This window comes from Neodiprion fabricii, chromosome 4 (assembly GCF_021155785.1).
Source record: "Neodiprion fabricii isolate iyNeoFabr1 chromosome 4, iyNeoFabr1.1, whole genome shotgun sequence".
Classification (NCBI taxonomy): domain Eukaryota; kingdom Metazoa; phylum Arthropoda; class Insecta; order Hymenoptera; family Diprionidae; genus Neodiprion; species Neodiprion fabricii.
Genome location: NC_060242.1, coordinates 3,410,621 through 3,436,932, shown reverse-complemented (window position 1 = coordinate 3,436,932; position 26,312 = coordinate 3,410,621). Strand labels below are relative to the sequence as shown.

The following is a 26,312-nucleotide window of genomic DNA, read 5'->3' as shown; positions in this document are numbered from 1 at the left end:
AGTTACTATTTCTGTCATAACGATACAATATCCAAATAATCTTGTGCACATCGTACCGTAAATCGGTGCTATCATTCCAATCGAAAGTATGATTTATGTAAGCAAATATCTCGGGTGACGTTCAAACGAGTTTGCAGCGTAAATCTGGATTTCGACATCGTCTGATTCTGTTGTACAATCGCGGTCGAGGAGACGTATAAATTTGACACATTTCTCCATGTTCAACAACTTATCTCACAATTTTCTATTCAAATGTGCATTTTTTGTCACAGTGTACAATTCAAACGTCTCATCGCGAATAAATTTATGTAATTTTATAATACAAGCGCCTTATCGTAGGCAACGAAATGTAAATTATTTCGCCTTATCACTGGCAACCGTTCTGACTGTTTCCAATCTACATATGCAGGCGCCTTAACGTGCGCCTACAAAGGAAATTTAATTTCAGGCAATATTAGCCATTTCTACTTTCTACGTAGCATACATAGTATTTGGTAAAGCCAGGAAGATCGAAAATTGGAAAACTTTCGTCGTATTCTCCCAGCTCTTCACCAGATGATATTTTCGACGTTGTTTCGCAAATTCCTGAGGATCTTATAAGTAGAAAAAGACATACAAACCCCAATCTGAGAGTCAATGTTTGTCATAAATTATCTGTAATTGAGTAAAAATTGGCATGTTCATAAGAAAAAACTACTAATATATTATTTGCAGATGATTCCGTAACTATGCTTTATTAAAATTGGAGATAGGATGAATAAATTGCAGACGGTCATGAGGTATATCTTTTTATTGAGTTTAACCATTTACATTCCATAAACATATTTCGAAAGACCTTGTATTATAATGTTTCTAATCAGTGATATTTTCGAAAATCAAAACTTCGAACAATTCATCTTCCATTATTTTACTTTCGCATGTTTGAAATATCGATATATCGGTCATTCCAAATATTGATCCATCCAAGTTTTAGCCCCCACCCTAAAGTACATTCTCACTTGTGATTACACTCAACACTCTCTTCTTTATCCCACGACACTGACTCTATTCGCTATCGCAATTACTTCTCACAATAAATTATACCTTTTTAGAAACTCGTTCACAAATTGAGATTGCCACAGATTCCATGGTACTCAAGTAGCCCAGAATTTTGATGATTTCTCGGATCCAAAGGTGAAATCTCGATCTTCTTTCCCACTGGGATTCCCGTTCCTACCTGTAACATATAGCGTATCATAAAAAAAAATCCGCTCCATTATCTCTATATTCCGAAATCTTAAAAAGTGTGCATTCTCCAATCCATAGGGAGATGAGCCTAACCGGATCAGAGATAGTGGTTCACACCGACGGGAACGAGGTATCACTGACGAATCTGAAAGTCTCGGCGAGCAAGGCTGGCGACAGTCGAAAGCGGACGAGACGCTACGGTTTTGACTACTGCTTCAACTCCGCCACCCTGGACTCCGAAGGACACGCGACCCAGGAGAAGGTCTACGAGAGCCTCGGCACTTCGGCTCTGGACGCGCTATTTTCCGGGTTCAACGCCTGTCTGGTCGCCTACGGACAAAGCGCGTCTGGCAAAACGTACACAATGATGGGTCCCAAGGTGAGCGAATTTGGCGGATCGCTATCAGGGAGGGGGGGGCACGTGGAAAAGGAAAAGTCAATCGGATTAGTAGTTTTCAAGTTATCGTGCTCGCCAAATCATCGCCTCAAATTAATCAATCTATAATTACTGTGATAACCTTTCTCTGATACAAAAGAAAATTTGAGCTTCTTCGCTTAAGCTTGTAAATAAGATAAACCTGAAAATTTGGAAATGATCGATTGAATGGTTACGTTAAAAAAAAATTCCTAAAAATCACCTTCATTTTAGCGAATCACACAGGTCTCCCCCCTTATGAAATGATGGTCATACCGTCGCCCAGTTTGCACAAGCTGCAAAAGCGCTGTATGATTTACCCGTTTAATTCGAAATGTGATAAAAAGGATAATTGGTACGATCAGCGGATCGATGGAGCGTGGAGTAAACGACGCGGTCGGTTGATTAAAAGTTGAATTAGCTGGCTCGCACGCCGAGCGTAGGGCGCTGATGGAAAAATGCATAAATAACGGCTTGTCGAATTATTTTCAACAGAACGACCCTGGTCTCACGCCCAGGCTCTGTGAGGGCCTTTTTTTCCGGATATTCGAGGAGCAGCAGAAGGGAAATTACTACGATACCGCGGTCAGGTGAGTCGGCTGTACAACTTTTTAGAACTTTTTCCTCCGTCATTACAACGATTCGGAAGGGTTCCAGGTCGTCAATCAACCTGCACCGTCGGCTCCCCTATTTTTAAACTAGTTTTAAGCTCGTGAGTTTCTCCGACTCGTAGATTCAGAGAGAACTCGGAGATATTGAGGAGAAACTTTTCAGTTCAGGCTTACCGTTCAATTTCTGCAAATTTGATTACCGTCAAAGAGACATGAATCACGAGGGTTTACTTTTCTTGACTTTACGTTATACACAGATCTTGTAATTAATGTGGCTGAAAGGTAGTCGAATGAGATAAAATTAAAAAATTAGGGAGGTTATTGCAGAAAGTTAACTAGGAAAAATAACCGGGCAAACACCGCTACGCTGAGAGTGGAATTTCGCTATCTAGAGAATTAATAAACCAGTATTAAAATTAATATAAATTTTCATCGTACGGAAAAGTTTGTTCTCTATGGAGGCTAACTTTACTCCAGAGCAACGAAATTCGAGAAACTCAGTGTGTAACGTGTAACACCTATCGCGTGAAAATCAGGATTCGTTGAAACGTGTTCCCGATATTATCACGCTTACCGGATTAATGGTACAATTAATCCGAATATACCACTTTGCAGAAAAGTTGAACGCAAAATTTGTCATTTACGATGCAGTGTGGATGCACGTGTGTAGGTGCAACTTTAACCACGCAGCTCGAACGTGTCGAACTTTGGTACACCCGTCAAACTTTCGCAATAATACAGGGACTCGGGAGAGCAAAGCGAGTGGAAATCGGTTGCAACGTGCTCTTGATGTTATCTCGTTCCGAGAAATTTACTGCATTAATAAGTGAAGAAATGCATTCCAGGCTCCCAAACTTTCAGTTCAAGTTGTCGACTCGGTTGTTATAAAACGTCAGTCACGATTACGTATCGACAATATTGTAAAAAAAAACTTTTTTTTTTTTCTTCTTATTATGTGTAATTATAATAGATTTGATGCTCTTGATTCGAAATATAATTTTAAAAAATATATACCACGTATACTTGTCATTTAATGTTTTTTTTTTGTTTTTTTTTAATAAAACGTTATCTTTACTTATAAATTATAATTAGACATTAATCATAGCAACAATATTTATAGAAAAAAAGTTACAAAGTTAAAAAGTTTAGGCATCAAAATCGTCAGAAAATCCATCTACTAGGATAATTCTAGTTGTTTTGTAGTTTTCTTTTTTTTTCATATCATAGATTGGAGTTTCGCTGCGAATCGACCAACAAAAATCTGGAAGCATTCCTTCTGACCATTTTCCGCTTTTATCATTTCTTTATGTCCAATATATCCTGGATTTAGTAATTAAATAGATTGAAGTAGTGTAAATACAAAAACAAAACAAATTAAGAATTTTTAACAATAAAAGAAGAAGAAAAAATCATATCATGCAATATATACGTGACAGAAAAAAATTGAGAGCAGATGTAGATTCGGTATATTGAAACCTTCGTACGTGTGATATAATTTGGTTTTATTTTTTGAAAGAGGATTCCGTTCCAGACCTGTGTTATCACACTGAAAAATACGTGCTCCCTCGCTCATTAAAATTTCCAACTCGTGATAATGAAGCGTGCAAAAATGAGCGAAGTTCATACACGTGTGCAGCACACGCAAATCCCGTCTGCTGCGTAAATTACGACGCGGAATATCGGAGATTCCCGATAATAAAGCTCGACGCTTTCAGGGCTCACGCTACGTTCCTCTGCAACTTCTCGGGTTACCTGCAGTTGCGAACGATGCGAAACAGCCTTCGTCGCGTAATAGACGTGCAGCTCTGTAATTCCAACCTCGTTTTGCCGCTTCCCAGCTTTACGCTTTCGGTCAAGGTCCCCCGTCGAGCTGTCACGATTGCAATTAATTCGTCCTATTATCGTCAATGTTACTCAAAAGCTCAGGACGCTTCCAACGATTGTATCCAAGTTCACGTAAAGCGGCTGAGGGAACAAATATAGAAAGATGAAAAAAATCAGAGGGCCACGATATCGAATTTTTAAAAAAAGCGAAAACCTTATATACAGAATTTAAAAATGTTGAAAGTCGAAGTGTGGAGAAGTAAAAGATTATGAAAGTCAGAACATACAATGATAATATAGAATCGAATACAGATTCTCGATTTTCATGTTCCACGATTCGACCTTTCTATACTTTGCCATTCTGTATTTCTACTGACTATGGTTTCTATTTTCTGTACTTGATCCTTTCTCATTTTTATATTCTACGATTGAAATTTTCGCGTTTATCTAAATTTGATATTCTGGTACTCCTATGAGTCTGTAAATCTAGTTTTTTTACCCCTACCCAGTAGAGCGTATCGGAATCCCCCCCCCCTCGATCAATTTTATTGCACGGGTACTTGCACTTATCGAAACCAATAAATGAAAAATTCAGCTAATGTATCCAAGGCGAAATAATAATAGTTTTGCAAAAACGTTTACTCGTATTCCGAAGAAGACTCCAATTTTTTTCTCTCTTCAATCACTCTGAAAATTCACCATTCTGTACGTAATTCCGACAATTTTTGCAGAGAATTTTGCGACCGTGCATGCGAGTACAGATATAGAGAGATATTCTAACGAGAGTTAGATCCGATTCGGCGGAGTTTTGTGCCTGGATATTGGTGATTTTCCTTAAAGACCACATAATGCGAGCAATGATCCTCGGGCTGTAAAGATACCGGGGCGAGGCGTGAACTCGGTGAAAGGAGCGGCAAGGTGGCGGGGAATTGGAGACCGAGAATGTTTCTAAAGGCTTAGTACCTCGCGGCTCGCAATCCTAGACGGACGCATACCCTTATTGGGGGTGAGGTGGCTGTACAAGTAATAAAATATCCGCGAAAAAACGGTGCCTCGTTTATTTCACAGGTGAATATTAGTCCGAAGCGAAATTATTTCACACGTAATTGTGCACCCCCAATTCTAAATTAATTTGTTGTCAATTTGAATATCACGGATTTTTAGTTCGGTTGAAACGCACCTTGAAAATTTTTCTTTCATGGATTTTTTTGATACGAATATATTTTATTTGAATATAAATATATAATTTTGGTACTTTACGCATGGCCTTGGCCCAAAAAAAATATTACTACAGTTAAATTGATTTTCGTTTTGATGAAAAAAAAAAAGTTTTCAATATAACTTTGTACTCAAACTTATTTTCTGGATGCATGTGCGGAACAACGGTTCGTGGAGGAATGTAACTCTAATAATAATTGGAATTCTGAGAATGATTGCACTGCAGATAGTATCTACCGCAAAATTGCGGTACCATTGAACAGTGAATATACATACCTGGCCAATAGTTGAGGTGGGGTTGATTTGTCTCGGTGCAGTAGAGGAGGTTCGATATCGTTCCACCAATTTCCCCCTCGCCGATGACGAGGGTGCGCATTTGGACGAGAATTTATAAATGCTAATGGATAGTGTTAATCAGGCTTTTATCACAGTCTATTAATACCGAATGAACGAATATCGTACCGCACTCCCTCACGTCATGGCTTTGGATTTGGGAAAGGGATGCGTGCGGCGGACATTCATTCGACCGTACACTGCAGAAATCGGAGCCAGCGACGCGTGCGGCACTCTGATGGATTGTAATATATTTATCCGGGCAATATTGTGGATGGATGGAATGAAATAGTATTATTAAACATTTGGTTGAACGGCCGGATACTGCGGACGTGTACCGGCCTATACACAATGCGAAATACCGCGCTCCATTCGAAATATCGACAAACAATCCCGACGGCAACGATAGACGGTCAAACAAAGGGGGTTTCGAACCGCGGACTGCCGGGTATGTCAAATTGCATTACACCAATCGGATCGCCGGGAGCGCGAGAGATATGAAGCTGTAATCTCAATGACGCGACATTTCAGTTTTAAATCATCGATTCCGAACGGATCGACTGACAACCGCAGAAATAACGTGGTCCGATAAATTCATGTTTGCAATCCGCTCCCGCGGCTCCCTTATATAACGTACACTTGGCTTCAGTGATTCTGAGACGGGTCATTTTTGGACCCGTTAGTTACGTTGGCAATGGAGCATCCGATCGCAGCGCCACTGCCATCTTTTATAAACGTAACGCAACCCATCACTGTCAAAGATAACCTAAAAATACGAACTTCGACGGTCTGAATATTTATGAACATAACGTAACTCGTGACTGTCAAATCTAACCTAAAATTACAAAATTCTACGGTGATGATTTTTGTGAACACAACGTAACTCGTGACCGTCGAATCTAACCCCAAAAACACAAAATTCGACGGTCATGGGTTATGTTATGTTTACACAGATTGGGCCTGTTTCGCGACAACCGATGGTGGCGCTGCTAGCTGATTCTGCATTGCCAACGTAACCGAATGGTCGAAAAAATTAGCCGTTTCATAACCACTGACGCCAAGTGTACGTATAGGACTTACATATTGCGGTATTCGGTTTTCACTCCTCGGAATCCTGATTCGAAAGCAAGTACCACTGTCTAACACAAACTAGAACCATGGTTCTTTGTGGTATAAATGATTTGTATGCATGTTGAATTTTTATATCGTGAAAGTGATACCTGGTATTTTTTTGAGCTTTTCTAATGACCCAGTGAACGGCATCTCATTCCGCAGTGAAAACCACCTGTGCATATGCAACGCGGTTGTTGGGGCGAAGCGTGTTTCAGCTGGCAGGAAGTTTGAATATAAACGAATGAGGCTGCGTGAGGTACATATAATAACGCTTCTGTGTACCGAGGATTCGTTAATTATGTGAAAATGAGCCGGTAGCAGGAAATCCGAGATTTGTGGATAAATAATAACGCCTTGAAATTAGGTTTGCAAAATTTTGCAACCTCATTTATAATCCGTGCGGCGATTGCAAACATATAATTCCAAAGTGAATTTAATCCGTTTTGTAATTCGGTGTAATTGAGCGATTACAGAGAATCGGCCGGTGGATTGATCGATCGAAACTGTGCATTAGGGTGAAATTAAACCTATAGCAGCTCTATCGATCAATCAACCATAAGTAATGCGGCCGGGTTCATAGTCAAGATCGCATTTCATCAATGGTTCAAAACGACGTTCAATACACTGAGCAGAAAGTTTATTTACCGTTAACAAAACCTAACAAAATAAATGTTTTGTTATTATATTTAAATTTTAATTGAGCTAAAGAATGATCGATAGAAATTTGTTAATAGTTAAAAAAAATCATCATTTGGCTCGACTAAAGGTTCATATTAATAACGAAACATTTATTTGGTTAATTGAAAGGTAATAAATTCGTTTCTTAGCGTATTCACTCGCCTCACGTTAAGGGTATAAGCGCAATGCCTTGATGCAAAAATTGTAGGTATATAGTCTGCTGAATTCTGAACATCATCGTCGACTATCCTCTTGATGCTCTTCAACCAGCGGGCCGTGCAATCAGAAGGTGTAAGACCTCAGGGTAGTCGGTCAGAATTAGTTGGGGTGGGTCAGTTAACCCGGCGGGCTAGAGGGCTATGTATAGAAGTTTCCGTACCGAGTTTAACTTCGGTCGAGAGTTTGTTTCTCTTTTATTTTCTTGTTTTCCTTCTTTTTTTCCGCCCCCCTCGTCTTTGCGCCGTGCCGTGCATGCGCCTCGGTGGCATTGGCAAGTAGTTTTATAATCCCTGGTACGATGCAGTTTCTGCCTCCCGTGTTGAAAAATCTCCATCCAGCTCCCACCGCCGTGGGATCGATTCTTATTCCCGAGACCGGCGTAATACCCGACAGACACGAAGCCCCGGGGTGTCAGTCGTCTGGCGTTATGCCTCACCTGGGAGCCGGCGAATAAGGGTGAAGACCCACCACCCTCCGAGTTGAAGCCGGGCTTTCGACTTCCCGATTTTCAAGCATCGATATCGTTGAACAGAGACGGTCGAAAGCCACTTGAAAAGTTTCACCGATCAGCTTTTCAGAGAGCACTCCCCCTCCCCCCCCCCCTCTTCCCTCTACTCTTTCACAAAATACATGATCGTTAATACTTGGTAGGGATTTATATATACGTTAGGGTGATCCTTATTTAGAGTGTTCTCAAATTTTTGCCGTCCCGACCCCCGAATCAACTTCAAATAATTCAGAAATAATTACCCAATGTTTTTAGATTCTTACCTCAACTCTAAGATGGTTCGCATTGTTGATTTAGGGGGTGGGGTGGAAAAAATTCATCAACAACATAAATAAAGACCGCCCTAAATATACACATAGTTATGTTACTCGATGTGATAAAGTTACCTGGGAGCTGAATGTATGATTTTTCGTTTGTTTACTCACTGTCAGCCAAGTATTTTGGAAGTATTAACTGATTGTCGAATGAAACCGTTCAAGAATCAATTTCAGGGTTGGTCTCGTATACCTATACAAAGAATCCAAAGGGATGAATATTGTTACTAGTGTACAAAGCATATTGCTAAGCGATTGAACAATGTGAACTTGTTCATCAAGGAACCGATCATTTGTGTATCAGAAGGTCAGAGCCCTGGGCGTATTTTTTTCCGGCCTGAAAAATCGAGCCTCTTCGTGAAATATTTACTGCTCCAAATTGTGTCTGGTCTGAAATTTTCACACTGTCGGGAATGGGAGCTGGTGACCTTGGCTACCACGTTATCCAATTTTCTGGCAAAGTGGCGCATTACACGCGTAGAGTTGCTGGTGGAAATATATGGAAAGTGTAAGTCGCAGGTACGCGGTGCATCACGCGAGCGTTCTAAAGCACGTCGTCGTAAGCGCCGGCTTAGAATCCTGTGAAATGTTAGGAACCCGGGTCGAGCTACGTTAACGCGTTGTATCAGGGCCGCGTGGGAAAGTACCACGTGGCACGAAGCTGATCTCCAGAGTTCTTCCTCCCCTGACTCCGACCCTTGGTGCATCAAATCTCATTTTCACCAGGTTCTCAGTCGCGTGAATCGATGCGAGTGCGTTCTTTTGATTCACGTGATTACCGCACGATTCGCAGGAGCAAATATAATGGTTAATGGTCGTTCCGATTAACCCTTCGTTGACACCCCGGGTCATTTTGATCTGGGCGAATTTTCCATTGAATGCTCACTTTTCCATGATTGAAGATTTTCAATAATTTTTTTAAACAATTACTTTTATATATTTAAAACTTCAATTTCTGCAGATGTATTAAGGAATGTTTAGAATATATACCTGAATTTTTAAATTCATATCCGACCAAAGGGTTGTTAATGGCAGGTAGATGAAAGACCATCCGGGTTAAATTGACCTGGGGTGTCAAAATCTTGGCCAGAAGTAAATGTGTTAAAGAAGGGTTAAACTTGCGAATGGCGATCGATTGACGGAAGGAAGTACTGCCGAAGGAATTCGCTCATCGTAGCAATTTCTCGGATGCTTCCTCGTGGTTACCGGGTGTCAAAGAGTTTCTGACTGTCATTCATTGATTCAGATGCTGAAACTGATTTTTGCGGTTGTGCCTCCTCGACGATGCACGTATCTGGTATTCTATAATTAATCTATCCCTGGGGCCAAAACAATTTGTAACGGTGAATCGACTGGAAACAATGCAACCGTTCCTCGAACGTTGGCTTGTAATTTGGGAGTCGAGGACGCGACATTTATTATTAATTTCTCATCACTAGACGCAAGACGTGCGGAGATACTGTAGATTATAATTTAGCTCGATAAGGTGATTGAAGTCACAGTAGGTAGTTAATAATTACTTGTATAACCTTCCGCCTGCAGTTATCTCGAGATCTACAACGAGAGGGTGAGGGATCTGTTGAAACCATCAACGAACTCCAGTGGGCTCAGAGTTCGCGAACACCCTAGGCTGGGACCCTACGTTCAAGGTAACAATAGTCCATACTTTCCACGATTTGTTTCCCCTTGTCGCGGTGAGCGCTTTTGCAGCTGAAGCAGCCTGTGCACTTTAAAATATGGTGGCGATGAGATAAAATACTGTAGAACAATTTAAGTGGTCAATTCGGAAATTCGTCATAAGGTATTAGTGTTAGATTGACGAAGTAGTTGGAACAGGGTGAAGGATGCGGGTGGTTTTCGCAGGACTAACTCGTCAGACGGTGTCAACGCTGGGTTCGTTGATGTCGTGGGTAGAGGAGGGCACAAGAGCGAGAAAGACTGCGTCAACGACACAGAACGCGACGAGCAGCAGGAGCCACGCGTTACTGACGGTGTCTTTGACGTCTAGGTCCGAGAATAGCAACTCTACTGCGGGAACCAGCAGTGGCCTAGAAAAGAGGCAGCACAGCGGTCGAGGTGCTCGACTTCACTTGGTGGATCTGGCCGGTAGTGAGAGGGCCGGAAATAGTAATTACGGTCTCCATCGGCTCAAGGCTAGTCCATAAACTAGTATAAAGGCGTCCAATTGCCCCGTTTACCCGTCCAAGCGCGAGTAAATTTCCACGAAAATAAAAGAGATCTGCATTTCAGGAGGGTGCGAATATCAACAAGAGTCTCGTGGCCTTGGGGAATGTGATATCAGCACTCGCGGAGAGGGGCGCCACCAGAAGTGGTCCTGGACGGAGGTTCATACCCTACAGGGACTCCGCGCTTACCTGGCTCCTCAAGGATGCTCTCGGTGGCAATGCTACGACCATCATGCTCGCCAGTAAGTCCTTTCGGACTTCGTTGTATCGGGTTCCAGATCGATTAAGTGATTAACCGTTACCTGGGATAAATTAAACAGCTCAAATTCAATCAGATTTCCGCTTCGCCAACTGCATGTGTATTCATGCTCCAATGTCTACAGGATTGTAATTCGTTTGACGAATCGTTTTACAGATTAGCTTACACTCGGTGATTGAATAAATTCCGATAGAGCGTGGTAAAAGAGTTGAGAAAATCGTATGGAAATCGGTAAATACTATAATTTTGTAGAAAACTTTTAGTTACCATTTCTGTAATACTCTAGAATTAAACGGATAAATTAGGGGTGATGAAACCGTAGGAACCTATAGAGCAGACTGTCTACCATTTCATCCGGAAAAAAAAATACTAAGATTCCTTTAGTACAATGCACTAAAAGAACATTAGATGGTACATGTATAGAATACACCTAGTATGCACAAAAAGTGAGTCAACTCGAGTGATACCGTACATTAGTTGTAGCTATTGTTGATCAAGTAGTTCCGACATTCTCGACTTTACTACAGAGAAAATACTTTACTGAGAATAAGAACTACAGAAGCTCTTGACTACTCAGTATAAAACCATAATCAAGTATTAATGCATGAGAACTACGCACTATAAAAATTAAACGCAAATTATTTAAATGGAAACTTTCAAGAAGCGACTATCAGGCATGCAGAGAAACGTCACTTGATCTTATGACTGTGAAACAAACGAATAGTAAGATATATTCCAATCTAACTCATGGCGCGTCTCTATCTGTATGATGAGTAAAAAAAGGTTAGTTATACATGATACCTGAGATTTAACGATGTGTTGATTTGCTTTACAGCGATATCACCGGCCAGCGGAAGTTACAACGAGACAGCCCACACCCTACGCTTTGCCCACAGAGCACAGAGCGTGGTCAATCGTCCGGTGGTCAACGAGGATCCGGTGGCCAGGGTGATCAGAGAGCTTAGAGCCGAGATCTCGAGGCTAACGTCGTTGCTATCCGAAAAGGTGAGTCCTGTTTCGCTGTTACCTCTTCCTTGCAAGAGCCGCGTCTGAAATTATCCAAGTGAAGAGAAGGTGATACTTATTTTTGGAAATTTCAGAATACATAATTTGCTTGCAAAATAATACCACACGCGATCCAAGGATCGATAATGCTATGGAATACAAGTTTAAGTTACCCAGATTATGCTTACCAATTATCATCGTCTTCTGAAATGCAGGAGATCAGAGGGGAATCCGGGACTTCCTGCTGTTGCAAGCAGAAACTTGAAGCGGAACCGCTATTGGAGGATGCAGCGGGAGAAGAGACGTCCGAAGAGAAACCGGCCATCAGGAGCGAACCAAACGAAGTTGTTTACAGGACCTCTTCGCGATTCGGTTCGGGGTTGACTCTGCATCGTAAATACAGCTCGGAGGAAAGCTTATCATCCAAACGTGCTCAGGACAAGTCAAGTTCTCCACCGTGTAGATTTGGCTCGTTGAAATCCTTGAACAGTTCGGAAGAGGTGATCGATCCTCAAAAGGATCAGGACCGCACGAGGATCTCGACCGTAAGTTACGACCGGGTGGATGCTTTGGCTCTGGTTGACATTCCCACTCTCGTCGCGGTTCTAATAAAGCCTGAGGATGACCAGAGTGGACCAGTACAGATAGAGGAAATCACAGGTGAAAACATCCTTGAAAGTTCGGTGGACGTCGACGCAGCTGACCTCGAAGAACTGGCATCGCGCTCCATCGAACACCTAGCCGAGAGAGTGGACGACTCCATTCCAAACTTCCTTGCGAAGGGAAACGAGGTGGGGTTGAAAAATTTTGTATTAGAAGAGGGATACGTCAAGCAGCCGAATGCTACGGATCCAACAGAAGACAAGAAGTCTGGGGGTTTGAACGTCTCGAAGAAGTTTGGCTCCTCGGAGAGTTTCGCTTCCTCTGGAAAGGGTGCGGCGAAGATTGGACTGGGTCAGAGGTCGTACACCAACCTGCAGTTGGACAAGGGCAGGTCCCAGGTGGGTGTTGTAAGCCTTGCAGGGAAGGTCAAACGTACGTGGAGTCCTCGGGGCTCGATCACGCCAGGCTCACCAAAAAAGTTGGACTTGGACAAGGACGGTCAGAGACAGAGGTCGTCGAAGGAGGCGGGCCAGCAGAAGACTTGGAACAGCCTACCACGTAAGCAGGAGTCTGACAGTCCTAAGCGGAGGGTTAGCAAGGACGATTCCGTAGTGGCACCGGCCTTGAAGACGGCGAGAAAGGGTTCAGTTGGAAGTGAGGTGTCCTGCAGGACCTCGACGCCGATCCAGAGGGCAAACAGGAGGGCGAAGATCGTTGCCGCAGTCACGGAGAGATTATATTCGGCGAAAAAATCACCTGAAGATACCCTGGCTGGTGGTCAAGGCGCGGAGTTCAAGTCATCGGAGAGCGCTGAAGTGAAATTGGCCAACGCGACGCGGATGAAGCTCCAGGAGATATCGCGGAAGATGTTGGCCAAACGGAGGAAGACCTGCGCTGACACCCAGACCGACGTTGCTTCGACAGTTCGTGTTAAGGACACTGCATCTATCACGGATGATCCCAAGGTGGAGACCAAGGATGTGGCAGTCGTCACTGACCTGAGTGAAGACTGCCAACAACCTGGAACTGAATATTTGCCAGTCTTTCCCGTCACCAGAGTCAAAGAGATGGCCACCTTGACTGAGAGGTTCGCCAAAACAGTGCGTTGCAAAGACGCTGGAGTGGTGACCGAGGAGTGTGACCTTGACGCAATGTCTGACTATGAGACTCTGGAAACGTGCGCCTCACGGAACCCAAGCTACGCGGAAAACTCGACCAATACAACACTGCAGTTTTCGCAGACTACATCTTGTACCGCGTCGCAAACTTGTCCCGAAGATCTTTTACACTGCTCGAAAAAGTCCGCTCATTGTCACAAAGGATGCGACAGTTGTCACGGTCTGCAAGAATGCTGTCACCAGGTCCCTTCAAATCCAGTTCCCTGCGGCGTGGAGCGCAGCGTGATTTGTATCACCTTACCGGATATGCTGAGCATCACTATAGAGTCACCGAATTCAATCGACTCTAAAATCGCAGTTACGGAAGCGAATGCTTCTTCGACGTCTGAGGAAAGGGTTTCAGCGAGGGTCAGAGACGAAGAAACACAGACCAAGGGTCAGAGCAAGTCTCCGCGCGTGGCAGCCGAGGATCTAAAAATGAGCCACATTCTGCCTGCTGAATCGTCACCGACTGTCGCGACGCGGTCGGCGTCTTGCCAGAGCGATGGAAGGACTTTCAGGATCGAGAATATCTTCGAAGATCCGAAGAGCTGCGTCAAGGTGAATGACCATGGCGTGGCAGCTGAACTGATGCCGGATTTGACCGAGCACGTTACTCCGAAGACATCGCTGAAGCTGACGAATTCCGTCGGAACATCTTTCGGTCCCGAAACAAGCGAGAGGAGCACCGAAATCGAGGGTGTCAATTTCTTCGACGCGAGAATTGCTCGGCAGTCGAGGCGAGACACTTGTTGGCGAAAGCTCAGGGCTGAAGACCTCAAGTTCTTTGATACCACGTCGAGGAGGCCACCTTTACATTCTGTCTTGACACCGGTCAGTGACGCCAAGTACAATTTCCTCAAACCCAGCGCAAAGCTCGAAGCTGAAGAGCTGAAGTCGCCACTCCTAGTCGCTAAAATGATTGCGAATAGCGGTATCGACGTCGATTCAAGCTTCTCTGACGATAGTCTAGACCCGGAAGAAACGAGCGGAAAGGGGACGTTGAGAATGGACGAAACTCTCTGCCCTCCGGACGTTGTAGCCCATACGAAAAAGGAGCCGTACGAGTCTCGTATCGAGGAAGACTTCGCTGAAGAGGTGATCGAGTTACCAAGGACAATGATATCGGTGGGCAACACGTCTCGGGTTCACGATTACGAGGCCCTTGTCTTGGGCAGAAACTGCTTCATCCCGATTGTCGAAGACTCGGGTGACACGAGTCGGATCGAGACTCCGGAGAGCGAAGAGGGCTGCAGAGGTAACCTGAAGAAGAGGGTCTCGTTTTCGAATTCGAAACCGTCCGGTCGGCCCCGTGGGAGTGACATACGCAGGCCGAAACCGATAATAAAGAACGCACTTTCGTCGGACAGTGATGGCCTGACGGACAAGAAACCGAATGCTTCGACGCCGCAGGACTGCAGCGCGAGCGAGGCCAGCTTCAGGGACGACATATCCTCGATTTCCGAAAGTTCGGAGACGGTCAGGTCCGCGCCACTCTATAACTCGGACGAAGAATCCGACGCTTTGCAGGCGAAGAGCCTTGACTTGGATATGAAGAGGGTCAGGTTCACGCCACTGGTGTTCGGCGAGCGTGGGGAGTCCGGGACCAGCGATTCGGATGGGTGCGAAAACGCGGTGCTTAGTGACGAGGAGAGTCCCTGCTGCGACGCGCGAATGGAAGTGTTCGCTTCGTACCTCGACGAGGCCACCGCCTTCGTCCACAACATGAACACCATGAATGAGTTTTTCGGTGCGAGCATGACGTTACACGACGATCGAGACGAGGACTTTATCGAGTACCAGGGCCGGCGGGTCAGTCTAAAGGACGACACGGACGAGTACCTGAAGCAGGAGGAATTCGACGTCCCGATAGATTCGTACAGAAACTGTCTAAGGGGTATTGAGAAACTGGAAAACTGTATAGAAAACGCGGTCCAGCACGACAAGTTCCTATTCGGAAAGTGTGGCCTCAGTTTGGAGTCTGCCGCTACTAGCTTCAATCTAGTAGACCCAGGCCAGGCTCCGTTCCACCATCCGCAAAACCTCAGCTCCAGCTTCGAAGAGCTTGCCTGTGTAACCGACGAAGAGACGCCCGCTTCCAGTCCGAAAAAGCTCTCGAGTGACGTCGAGACCAGGATATTTCAGCAGCTGATGGAGGCGACGAGTCCCCGTCGCCTCGCCAGGTCGGCGAAGCCCTACTTTCGGCGATCCACGCGGGTCTCCGATCTCAGGGTGAAGAGTCCGAGGCCACGAAGAAGGCACCACGACCCAGAGGAACCGAAGGTCCTGCGGCGGCCCGGCGACCTTGAGGTTCCAAGGTGTTTTCTCACGGTTCCAGAAGCAGGGAGAGACTCTTCCGGTAGGGAATATCGCAGCGATGGTGGGACCAGCTCCAGCGATCCACTTGGTGCTAGTTCTGAATCCATTGACACCGTGGCCAGCGTTAGGAACGGGTTCAGGTACCCGGGAAGCCCGAGAGCGAAGCTGATGCAGCTGGTCAGTGAACGCCGACAGATTGTTCATCGTAGCAGAAGCGAGGCACCGAGTCCACGCTAAGATGCTTCGAGATCATTCCCTGCAAAGGCACAGAAAATGAGCCGGGGTTGTGAATTACGTTGTTTATTCAACGAAGAAAAGATTTGAGTGTGGCTCGCTCAAAACACGTTTCCTGCACAATCTGCGTTCCGGCGATATGCGAGAATTTGTACAGAATAATGAGATTATCTGTTGCTGAGTTCAAATACTGCTCGATGTATAATGTATCTGCTATTCACAAATTTGTGCCTTACTTTTAGATTATCATATTATCTTATGTTTGTGTGTTTCTGACGAATAAAAATTATTTCTGTATGCTGCAATTTTGTCGAAAACTTTCAAATGTGATGATATTATATTTTAGGTTTCCTCAGATTATGAATTTATAGTACGCTACATTTGTACGAAATTAGTGTCACTCAATTTATCGGAGACATTTTGTTTCTTAGAGATAATTTACGATAATATCACAGTGGGGTCAGTAGTTCAATTTTTAACCACAAATTCAAACACTTCAAGACAACGATCATACACGGTTGTTGTGTAAGGTCCAGAGAAGTTATCTTGCTATAAAATGTGATAAATTCTATTTTTACCAAGCAATCTGTTTAAGATTAAATTAACAAACATGAACACAGTCAAGTTTGAGTCTTCAATGTAGCGCAACTCCGATTGTTACTACCGACCATATTTTGTTTAAGGAGATTTACCGAGTATTATGATTCACACAATGATGCAGCAATGATTATAGTCAAATTCGATCCAGAATGTGCATTCTGGCAATGAAATTTATTCACCCTCTTGAAAACCAGCAAATCTTTACGGTATTACAGATTTGTCGCTGTAAAATGTCAGCACGAAACAATTAGTAGGTGAATATTCGATGATCAAGTAAGAGCCACTTGAGCTTATATTTAAGATAGATTTAAGATCTACACATTTGGATGGGGTCAAGGCTGGATCACCTATACATGTGCGATGACCGAATTTCAACTAATCATTACAGCGAGACTTACAGAATAGTGCAATGTGGTTTCTTTCCAGTTCTTTCTGGCTAGATATCAGAGAGCGAGGTCATTGATTCGTAGTCGTTGGTTGGATTGCGTTTTTTTATTGAGTCACTGACTGACGTCCGGCGAGAGTGACTGTTTCAATTTTACTCTGACCACTGTATAAGAATGGAGCACAGAAAAATTTGGCGCCAGGCTAATGTGGTAAGTGGACTTGACCCTTGTAATCAGACGATTTCTAACGGTTTGCTAACAGCGTTTAGTGTAATGGAAATTTTCCGTGCTCGCTCATTATTCCACAAATAATTCTTCTCAGCGAATTTATTTCCATCCACGTGTTTGCAGTTGCTTACATATTCACGATCAATAGTTATCATAATTACTGGCAATCTCTTCTCCGTTCGATCAAGTCGCGACTTTTCACTGTAGTTGAAAAAAAACACGCGTTGAGCCCGAGAATTTTATGGCGGATTTTCGAAAGAAATGCTGCCACAGTAAACCGTGTTGCGAAATAATGGTTGATAAGGTCAAAGTCGATGCGGCGGTGGTGAGGCGTGTCGAGGCTATGTATACGTATATATATAATGAAAATGTTCCGTCCGAGAAACAGCCGACGACGATAAGTGACCGCCACGTGACACAGCACGTGCTGTTGCCGAGTGAAGCAAGTAACCCGCCCCCATTCGTAAGTGCAGCAGTAGTAAAGTTTCTCGACAAGAGGAGACTCGAGCTTAAGGTCACAAGGTTCGCGATTATATTCGTCGGAGGCAATTTTCCATAAAACACGTATCCCGCGCAGTATCTCGTCTGAAGTTCAGGTTATTAGTTGTTCAATAACGTAATTAAAGTTTACCTCCGAAGATTGAAAACAAGGTGCGAGATGAGGGATTTGAATAAGCTTCCAAGTCAGCCTCTTAACTTGTTTGCTTCAAATGGAGTTAACAAGAGTTACTCGAGCACTAGCAACATTTCCGTCTCCTCGATTTCTACGGTAAGTTATCTAATTCCCTTATAATCTTCATCAAACTCTACTGCAGGGCGAGGGTGTTACACGGGATAATTTAGGATTGAATTTTATGTTCAAGTTCCGTACCTTGTGAAAAATTGAAGTAAATAATTTCATCCATCACGCACTCGTTTTGAACAATGCACTTTGATCGGTTGTCACATCTTCGAACGCGAATTAACATTACCAATAATGGGTTTTCGATTTATCGGTTTCACGTAAGTTTAACACAGTTAAAAAGTATAACACTGAGATTCATATTTCACAAAGTGTTGTAAACAAAAAAAAAAAAATGAAATTCCATTGAATAATAACGACAGTCCTGTGACAGTTTCAATGACTAACGTTCAGGCATTCGATACTTTTTGTGATTCACATCCATATTCCAAGGTTGAGAACATTAACCGATTCTGCGAATTTATCATAGCAACATTTATCACAGAGTTGATCTTGAAGACCAACAACGTGAATCGTAGACTTTAAGGGGGGAAACCGGTTTATGAGGTCGAAATTTTGCTGTTTTTCATGATTTTTTTTAACCAGAAAGGAATAATCACAAAATGTTTAAACTTGGAGGATATTTTATTTATGTTTTCAAGCACACTTTGAAATTTTTTCAAATCATTTCCGCCGGAAATAGTGGAGTTACCGAGTGCAGTCCATGGGCGATTGCCGTCCGAGCATTTGGCTTGCGTACATCCCTGACGTCGCAATTTTTATCTGTAATCGTCAGGATTTTTTTTTTTCATTAAAAATATATTTTCTAAGAATATGAACCTAATTTTGATCAAACAAATTGAAAATTGCATGTTTTTGAGGTGTTTGAACACAATGTCATGTTTTTATACTATATTTTTTCATCTTTCTTGCATAAAAACATATATTTTTAATAACAATATAATCCCCGAATTAGGTTCATATCACGTGGAATTGAATAAAGAATATTTACACCAAATTTCAGAACGATTGATCAATAACTTTTTGAGCTAGAATGTACGCAAGTCGAAAAAATGTCGTTTCGAGAAAAACGCGTTTGAAATAAAATGTAGCGAAAACGAGAAATTCAAGGCAATAATTAATTATAAAAAATGCTCACCGGTTAATCAGCTATTCCAGCATCATATAGCAATCCCTCTTCTTGCTCATATGCGTCATTCTATTATTCAATAGCACAGCGGTATTGAGGCAGGTAGCTGGAAAAGAAGGGTCTGGGCGACCGCTCCGTTATAATTACCGTGCGCTTCTTCACAGAACCGACGGGCGGTCACTTAAGTGCTCATTGCATTCGAACTAATGGGAATTTTGCTTTGAAATTTTGACCACATATTCTTCAATAGTTATACTAACGATTCGTGCAATAAAAAAAAGACGATTTTTCGATCGGTCTAATCTGGGTTCCGCCCTTAAGCAAAGAGAGACGCGTGTAAGTACCGATTAACGGTTTTTTGACTCAGCACGAACCTTTGACCCAATATACGCGCGTTATCAGTAATGAGCGTCGAGTCATTGAGTCAATATGTGCGGTGACAAAAGACTATCGACGTTCCATATTCTATCATAATAGGGAGATATGGCACAGCAGGAGTATTTACGTAAAATCAAGGAACTGAATAATTACTAACTGAATATTGCTTGGACTTATCGCAGTAGTTCAATGGTTTCACGCCCGCATATACGTACAACGATTTGATTTTACAGGGAGATGAGTCAGTCTTTGACCCTTACTGCGTCGAAGGAAATCCGCAAAAAATCACCTTCGAAGACGTGACCTCAGCCGCGTTCAAAATCAAGTCGGGGATAATCAACACACCATGTGCGGTATGTAAATATCACTGTATATCGAGCAATCGGAAGTCTTCGATTCGCTTCCAATAGCACAAACATCATTTTTCATGACACTCACCCGAAACCTCCGTCGAACAGAGATCCCGGCTGTCGGACTCCATGGGCATGGAGCTGTACTTGAAGAAGGACTTCCTGCAAACCACGGGAAGCTTCAAGGAGCGAGGCGCTCGCTACGCTTTGCTGATGCTCTCCGACGAGCAGAAACGTAACGGAGTGATATCGGCCTCCCTGGGCAACCATGCCTTGGCACTTTGCTACCATGGGGCAAAACTTGGAATACCGGTGACAGTCGTGATGCCGGCTGTGGCGCCGATCATGAAAATCGCGGCGTGCAAACAGCACGGCGCAACGGTCGTCGTCCAGGGTTCGGACATGGGTGAGGCCAAGCAGAACGCCATGCAGATCGGCAAGGAAAAGGGCCTCGTCTACATCAACGGGTAGGAACAATATTCCCGACTCAGTTTGGCGTCTATGTCCACTGTCACAAGTGTGATATGCGGTCTTTCCCTCCTCCAGCTACGATCATCCGCACATCATGGCCGGTCAAGGAACATTGGGATTGGAGGTCGTGGAGCAGGTTCCAGATATCGATGCCGTTGTCGTTCCCGTCGGAGGAGGAGGTCTCATCGCCGGTGTTGCACTGGCGATAAAAACCCTGCATCCGCATGTGAAAGTTATAGTAAGAATTGGAAGAATCAGAAGCATTAATTCCAACGTATCCTAAAATACAGTATAACAGAGTAGTTCCTTATTTGACATTTTTTTTTTTTTTTTATAACGAGCCACTCGAAGTATATTTGATAAATACTAAAAGAAACTGGTGGAAGTAGGAAAATATTGTGACTTCTAAATATTTTCCTACTTTCTCTGGGTTTTACGGCAAATTTTTCGGGTGACACGTTAAAAAGAGAAAAAAAGTTAAAAAGTAATGAAACTGTATAATTCTTTCTCCCCAAAAGGCCTCTCAGAACCGCTTTTCTACTTTTGACCGATTTTTCCCAGGGCGTCGAGTCCCACAGGTGCGCAAGTTTCACGGCAGCCCGGACAGCCGGTCGTCCAACTTACACACCGATCGAATCGACTCTAGCCGATGGTCTGGCCGTTCCTATGGTTGGCTACAACGCCTTCGTTACTGCCGATCCGCTGATTGACAAGCTAGTCGTCGTCAAGGAGGAGTGGATCGCCATAGCGATCTTGAAGTTGGTCGAAAGTGAGAAGTGCATAGTCGAGGGTGCCGGAGCTACGGGATTGGCCGCCATTCTCGCAGGACAGCTCGACGAACTGAAAGGAAAAAGGTGAGGTGACACCATTTGAGTTCGCAACCAAAGATTCCAACATCTCTCAAGCAGCTCATTAGGAAAGTAACGGCTCAGTTCCTCCAACGAAGAGCTGAACGATGTTCCGATCGCCATCGTTTCAAATGCCACACCAACTTAGTAGTTTCGTAACTCATAAAACAATTTTGTACAATTTTACGAGCTCATGGAATGTGATTTCTGGTAGTTCGAATGCATAATGTTCCTCACAGTACCTGTAAGACCGTTTTTCCTGGGACCCCGGTTTTCCCGTTTTCTGATACTCGATCCCGCAGGAAGATGGTAGGTATACGACAAGGAGTAGCGATCCTTGAGAAACAACGAAGCATGGGGGTGGTGGTTCTTCGTCAGTCGTTCCATCCAGAGTTCGCGCGTCATTCCGTCGTCGTTTCCGGGCGTCGTTACGTAACGACCCGAAACGAAGTATAATCGTAAAAGTTAATTAACCGTTAAACGGGCCATCCCTTAGCCCGCACCTCTTCGAGGGCGTTGCTGCCTCACCTACATCGGTTAAAATCTGTTTTAGAGTGGTCCTCCCCCTCTGCGGTGGCAACATAGATACGACGATCCTGGGTAGGTGCCTGGAGCGCGGACTTGCCGCCGAGGGTCGCCTCCTCAAGTTCACAGTGACGGTGTCCGACCGTCCAGGAGGGATCTCCGAGCTCTGCAAGATGGTCGCCGACATCGGGGTATCCATAAAAGACATCATGCACGAGCGGGCCTGGATCATGTCGGACATATTCAGCGTCGAGGTCAAGGTCGTATGCGAGACCAGGGACGCCCATCACGCCCGACAGCTACAGGAAATGCTCTACAACAACTACAGGAGGGTTGTTTTTGGCAACAGTTCCGAATTTTCAAACGGTGACGATCAATCCTTCACAGGATGCTAGATTGTAAACCATTTATGACGCTACCGCATGAGATTAAATGCGTTCAATCCGCGTTCAAACCGAAATCAAGATTAACCGTCGATAGTTTTTGAATCGCCTTAAACTGAAACGACATTGAGGAGGTGTATTATCGAAAAATGACTTGGCGTTGCGGCTGAATTATTTCTCTCGACGTTGACTCTAGATGATATGTTCAACGCTTACTTTAACTAAACGTGGATAAAAGAGGGCAACTCGTTCAGTTGTGTGAACATTGTAATGTGTAACTTTTATTTATTCCTATTTCTGATCTTGTGGTTATGGGCCAAACGTTTCTGTATATATTATACACTTACCTATAGTTCGCATAGCTGTAACAAAAGATAAAATTGTTAATCAATAATTCTGGGTATTATACATGGGGTATCTGGGTAAAAGTTTTGTTAATAAAAAATGTTTGATCAGTATTGCGGTTTTATACTTAAAAATTGATAGCCTATACTCCCTGAGAATGTGAAAAGGGGGTTTCTTTCTGTGGTAAAAAACCTCGGCAGGGGGTCTGAGTTTAATCCTAGATCCAAGAAAATAGTGGCTAGAGAAAATCTCTCCGATAAAAATCCCCGCAGGTTAAAATCACCTATGACAGAAAAAACAAAAAAAATAAAAAAATAAAAAAACAGATTAAATTAAATTGACGAGGAAAATATAAAATTCTGCAGTGAGAATTTTTTCAATGGGGGATTTTTTCAGGGGAGATTTTTAAAGAGGATACTGTGGATGGTAAGCAAGAAAATTAATGCTGGCTACCATCCAACCTTGGATCGTTTAATAAGTCGAAGACGATGATCGGGGTCCCCGAGTGAGGCGGGGGAGAATTGGCTGAGTCGTAATAAATGTCATGGCGACTTTTGGTCGGGACATTGAATTAAACGAGTTTCAGCTACCGGTTACATTTCCTGAGGGGCAACCTGCGGAGCGGGGAAACCAGAACCTTGGTGATTTCGGTCACGTCGAGCCTTCTGGGTGCTGCGCAGCCAGCGCTCGTCGCTCCGACTTGGAACAACCCGCACATCCTCTGACACGCTACATTTAACGTCGAACGAACTTCGTATCATAATTGGATGTATTAAATCCTGATGCCCGTGACAAGCTGGGATTAGTGCTTGCTCGATTGTGCCCCGACACCGCTGCCGACAAACTCGTCGCGTATCTCGCCAGCTTAATTCGTCGTTATACCAAACCCCAGCATAGCTGAACAACTGGCAGTCAAGCTCTGAATTTTTTACTTCCTACATTAACAAGGATCCCAGGTCAATCCCTCTGAATCGTTTTTTTTTTTTTCTTTTGTAACATCTTATGGTAGACTAAAAACTGAGCGACCAAGAATAAATCAGGACATCAAAAGTCTGAAGAAAAAAGCTGAGGGTGTGCAAATAATTTGAAATCACAAATCGAATAGTGATACTTTTTTTTAGCAATATCTTATGAATATGTAATTTAATTCGGTTGTTCACAAAAATGAACATCGATCGAATCACCGCGTTCATCAAACTCTCACTGTCGGCCCAAAGAGCAAAAGCAGCGACTATTTTCTAGGTTGAGCTAGGACTTAAGGGGGGAACCCAGTTTAGACCGATCGAAAAATCGTCTTTTTTTTTATTGCACGAATCGTTAGTATAACTATTCAAGAATATGTGGTCAAAATTTCAAAGCAAAATTCCCATTAGTTCGAATGCAATGAGCACTTAAGTGACCGCCCGTCGGTTCTGTGAAGGCGCACGGTAATTATAACGGAGCGGTCGCCCAGACCCTTCTTTTCCAGCTACCTGCCTCAATACCGCTGTGCTATTGAATATTAGAATGACGCATTGAGCAAGAAGAGGGATTGCTATATGACGCTGGAATAGCTGATTAACCGGTGAGCATTTTTTATAGTTCATTATTGCCTTGAATTTCTCGTTTTCGCCACATTTTATTTCAAACGCGTTATTCTCGAAACGATTTTTTTTTTGACTTGCGTACATTCTAGCTCAAAAAGTTATTGATCAATCGTTCTGAAATATGGTGTAGATATTCTTTATTCAATTCCACGTGATATGAACCTAATTCGGGGATTATATTGTTATTAAAAATATATGTTTTTGTGCAAGAAAGATGAAAAAATATAGTATAAAAACATGACATTGTGTTCAAACACCTCAAAAACATGCAATTTTCAATTTGTTTGATCAAAATTAGGTTCATATTCTTAGAAAATATGTTTTTAATGAAAAAAAAAAATCCTCACGATTACAGATAAAAATTGCGACGTCAGGGATGTACGGAAGCCAAATGCTCGGATGGCAATCGCCCATGGACTGCACGCGGTAACTCCACTATTTCCGGCGGAAATGATTTGAAAAAATTTCAAAATGTACTTGAAAACATAAATAAAATATCCTCCAAGTTTAAACATTTTGTGATTATTCCTTTCTGGTTAAAAAAAATCATGAAAAACAGCAAAATTTCGACCTCATAAACCGGTTTCCCCCCTTAATTGCGCAAAATTTTCTCCAGCTGATTTCAATTAATTATTTATAATAGTAGGAAGGAATCCAAAGTAAATGAAAATATTAAAAATAGTAATTAAGCTACTTCCACGTAAAAGCTGCCCCGAGAGTTGCATAAAGCTTATTGCAACTGCAGACGTCGTTGTTGTCGTCGCTCAATAAGTATAGCGAAAAGGCTCCGCGCAGCATTAAGTTGGTGCTTAAATTCCACCTCCCGCCTTAACAGTTTTCCAAGCTGAAGATGTAAATCACCGGGATAATAAACCGGCGTTATACGATCCGATCAGCGTTGTCGCCTCGGTGTAATTAGGGCAGTAAAACCGTTCGAGCTTTACGGCGGAATTTTATGCAACAATCCAATCATGCGTCTACGTGCAGAGCGCCAGGATCGCCGTTCCATCCCTGCAACGTATAGTATAAATACACGAGAGTTCAGCGCTAACGGTCTGCAGTTTAGGTAAAAAAAAAGGGGGGGGGGGAGGTGAAGCCGAGATCAAAGAAGAAAAATGAAAAAAAATGAATAAATAAATAAATAAAACTGATAATGAAAACAGGCATTGTGTATCCGTTTCGAAAAAACAAAAAAAAAAAAAAAATTAAACAAACACTCAAGCCATGCAACGAGGTTCTCTCCTCTCACGCGGATTGCCAGCGAAGCTGGGCCATGAATTTACAGCGTTTAATATCAGCGAAATGAAGCACGACTTGCTCTGGGGGTGCGGCTGCCGCCATTTTGCGGCATCGATAAATCGCTTTTATTGCCGGCGAGCAGAGAGCGTAGGCTGCTGGTAGGTTTTCGGGTTCGTCTGGAAGCTCGTCGGGTTAAATCCAGCTCCTGCGGAGAAGAGCCGTATAGCATGTATTGCAAAAAAAAAAAAAGGGGCGAAACAAGTTTTTTGGCAAATTAAATCCCCGCGTATATGTTAATGTAAGCGTTAATATGAATATCGTCGGTTGCAAATCGTCGATCGATGCGGAAATGGCACGTAAAATGATATAAACAAAAAAAGAAGGAGAGGAAACCCGCGCGATAACGTTCCGCGAGTTTCTCATCCACCCCTGCAACCCCCCGTCGAAAGCTCCGTACATCGCAAGCTCGATTAAAGATTTACCGGAGCAACAAGTATCGCCGATCGGAGCGATACTTTATTATCCGTTCACGTCACGATTTCCAGACGCAGTTACACGTCACGGCAGCCAGTCGGATAGAGACGAGAACGAAATCTCCTTGGGGGGCTCCTCAGTCTCCCGGCTACTTCACCCACTGTCTAACCCTTCCGAATGAACGATTGCTTGCCAGTTTCTTATTCGCCTCGGACGAGAGACTCTAATTTATACCGATTCAGGGGAAAATATTTATCACCGAGAATTCGATCGAACGATTCCCTGGTGAAAATTTCTCTTCTCCTATTATTCTTCTTCTTCTTTTTCTTCCACTACTCAAATGGTCTACAGATTTTCGAACGAACCGGAACGCTTCGATGTCAACTATTTTAGCCGTGCTCTTGT

The 26,312-nt window shown here is 43.3% G+C and overlaps 2 protein-coding genes across 3 annotated transcripts; both read left to right on the top strand.

Annotated features, from left to right (window-relative positions):
• Positions 1-1,309: 1,309 nt before the first annotated feature.
• On the top strand, positions 1,310-16,519 carry LOC124179744. Its single transcript, XM_046564442.1, has 7 exons — positions 1,310-1,606; positions 2,138-2,232; positions 10,003-10,109; positions 10,324-10,613; positions 10,711-10,888; positions 11,741-11,910; positions 12,126-16,519. The coding sequence occupies exons 1-7, from the start codon at positions 1,310-1,312 to the stop codon at positions 16,224-16,226; spliced, it is 5,238 nt and encodes a 1,745-aa protein (XP_046420398.1). The 3' UTR covers positions 16,227-16,519.
• An 816-nt stretch (positions 16,520-17,335) lies between these two features.
• On the top strand, positions 17,336-22,721 carry LOC124179825 (L-threonine ammonia-lyase-like). 2 transcript variants are annotated; one of them, XM_046564602.1, is made up of 6 exons: positions 17,336-17,419; positions 19,920-20,039; positions 20,145-20,503; positions 20,583-20,745; positions 21,069-21,361; positions 21,909-22,721. In XM_046564602.1, the coding sequence occupies exons 1-6, from the start codon at positions 17,384-17,386 to the stop codon at positions 22,273-22,275; spliced, it is 1,338 nt and encodes a 445-aa protein (XP_046420558.1). In that variant the 5' UTR covers positions 17,336-17,383; the 3' UTR covers positions 22,276-22,721. The 2 variants fall into 2 exon arrangements, with proteins under 2 accessions (XP_046420558.1, XP_046420557.1); XM_046564601.1 differs by lacking the exon at positions 17,336-17,419 and adding an exon at positions 17,904-18,206.
• Positions 22,722-26,312: the final 3,591 nt, after the last annotated feature.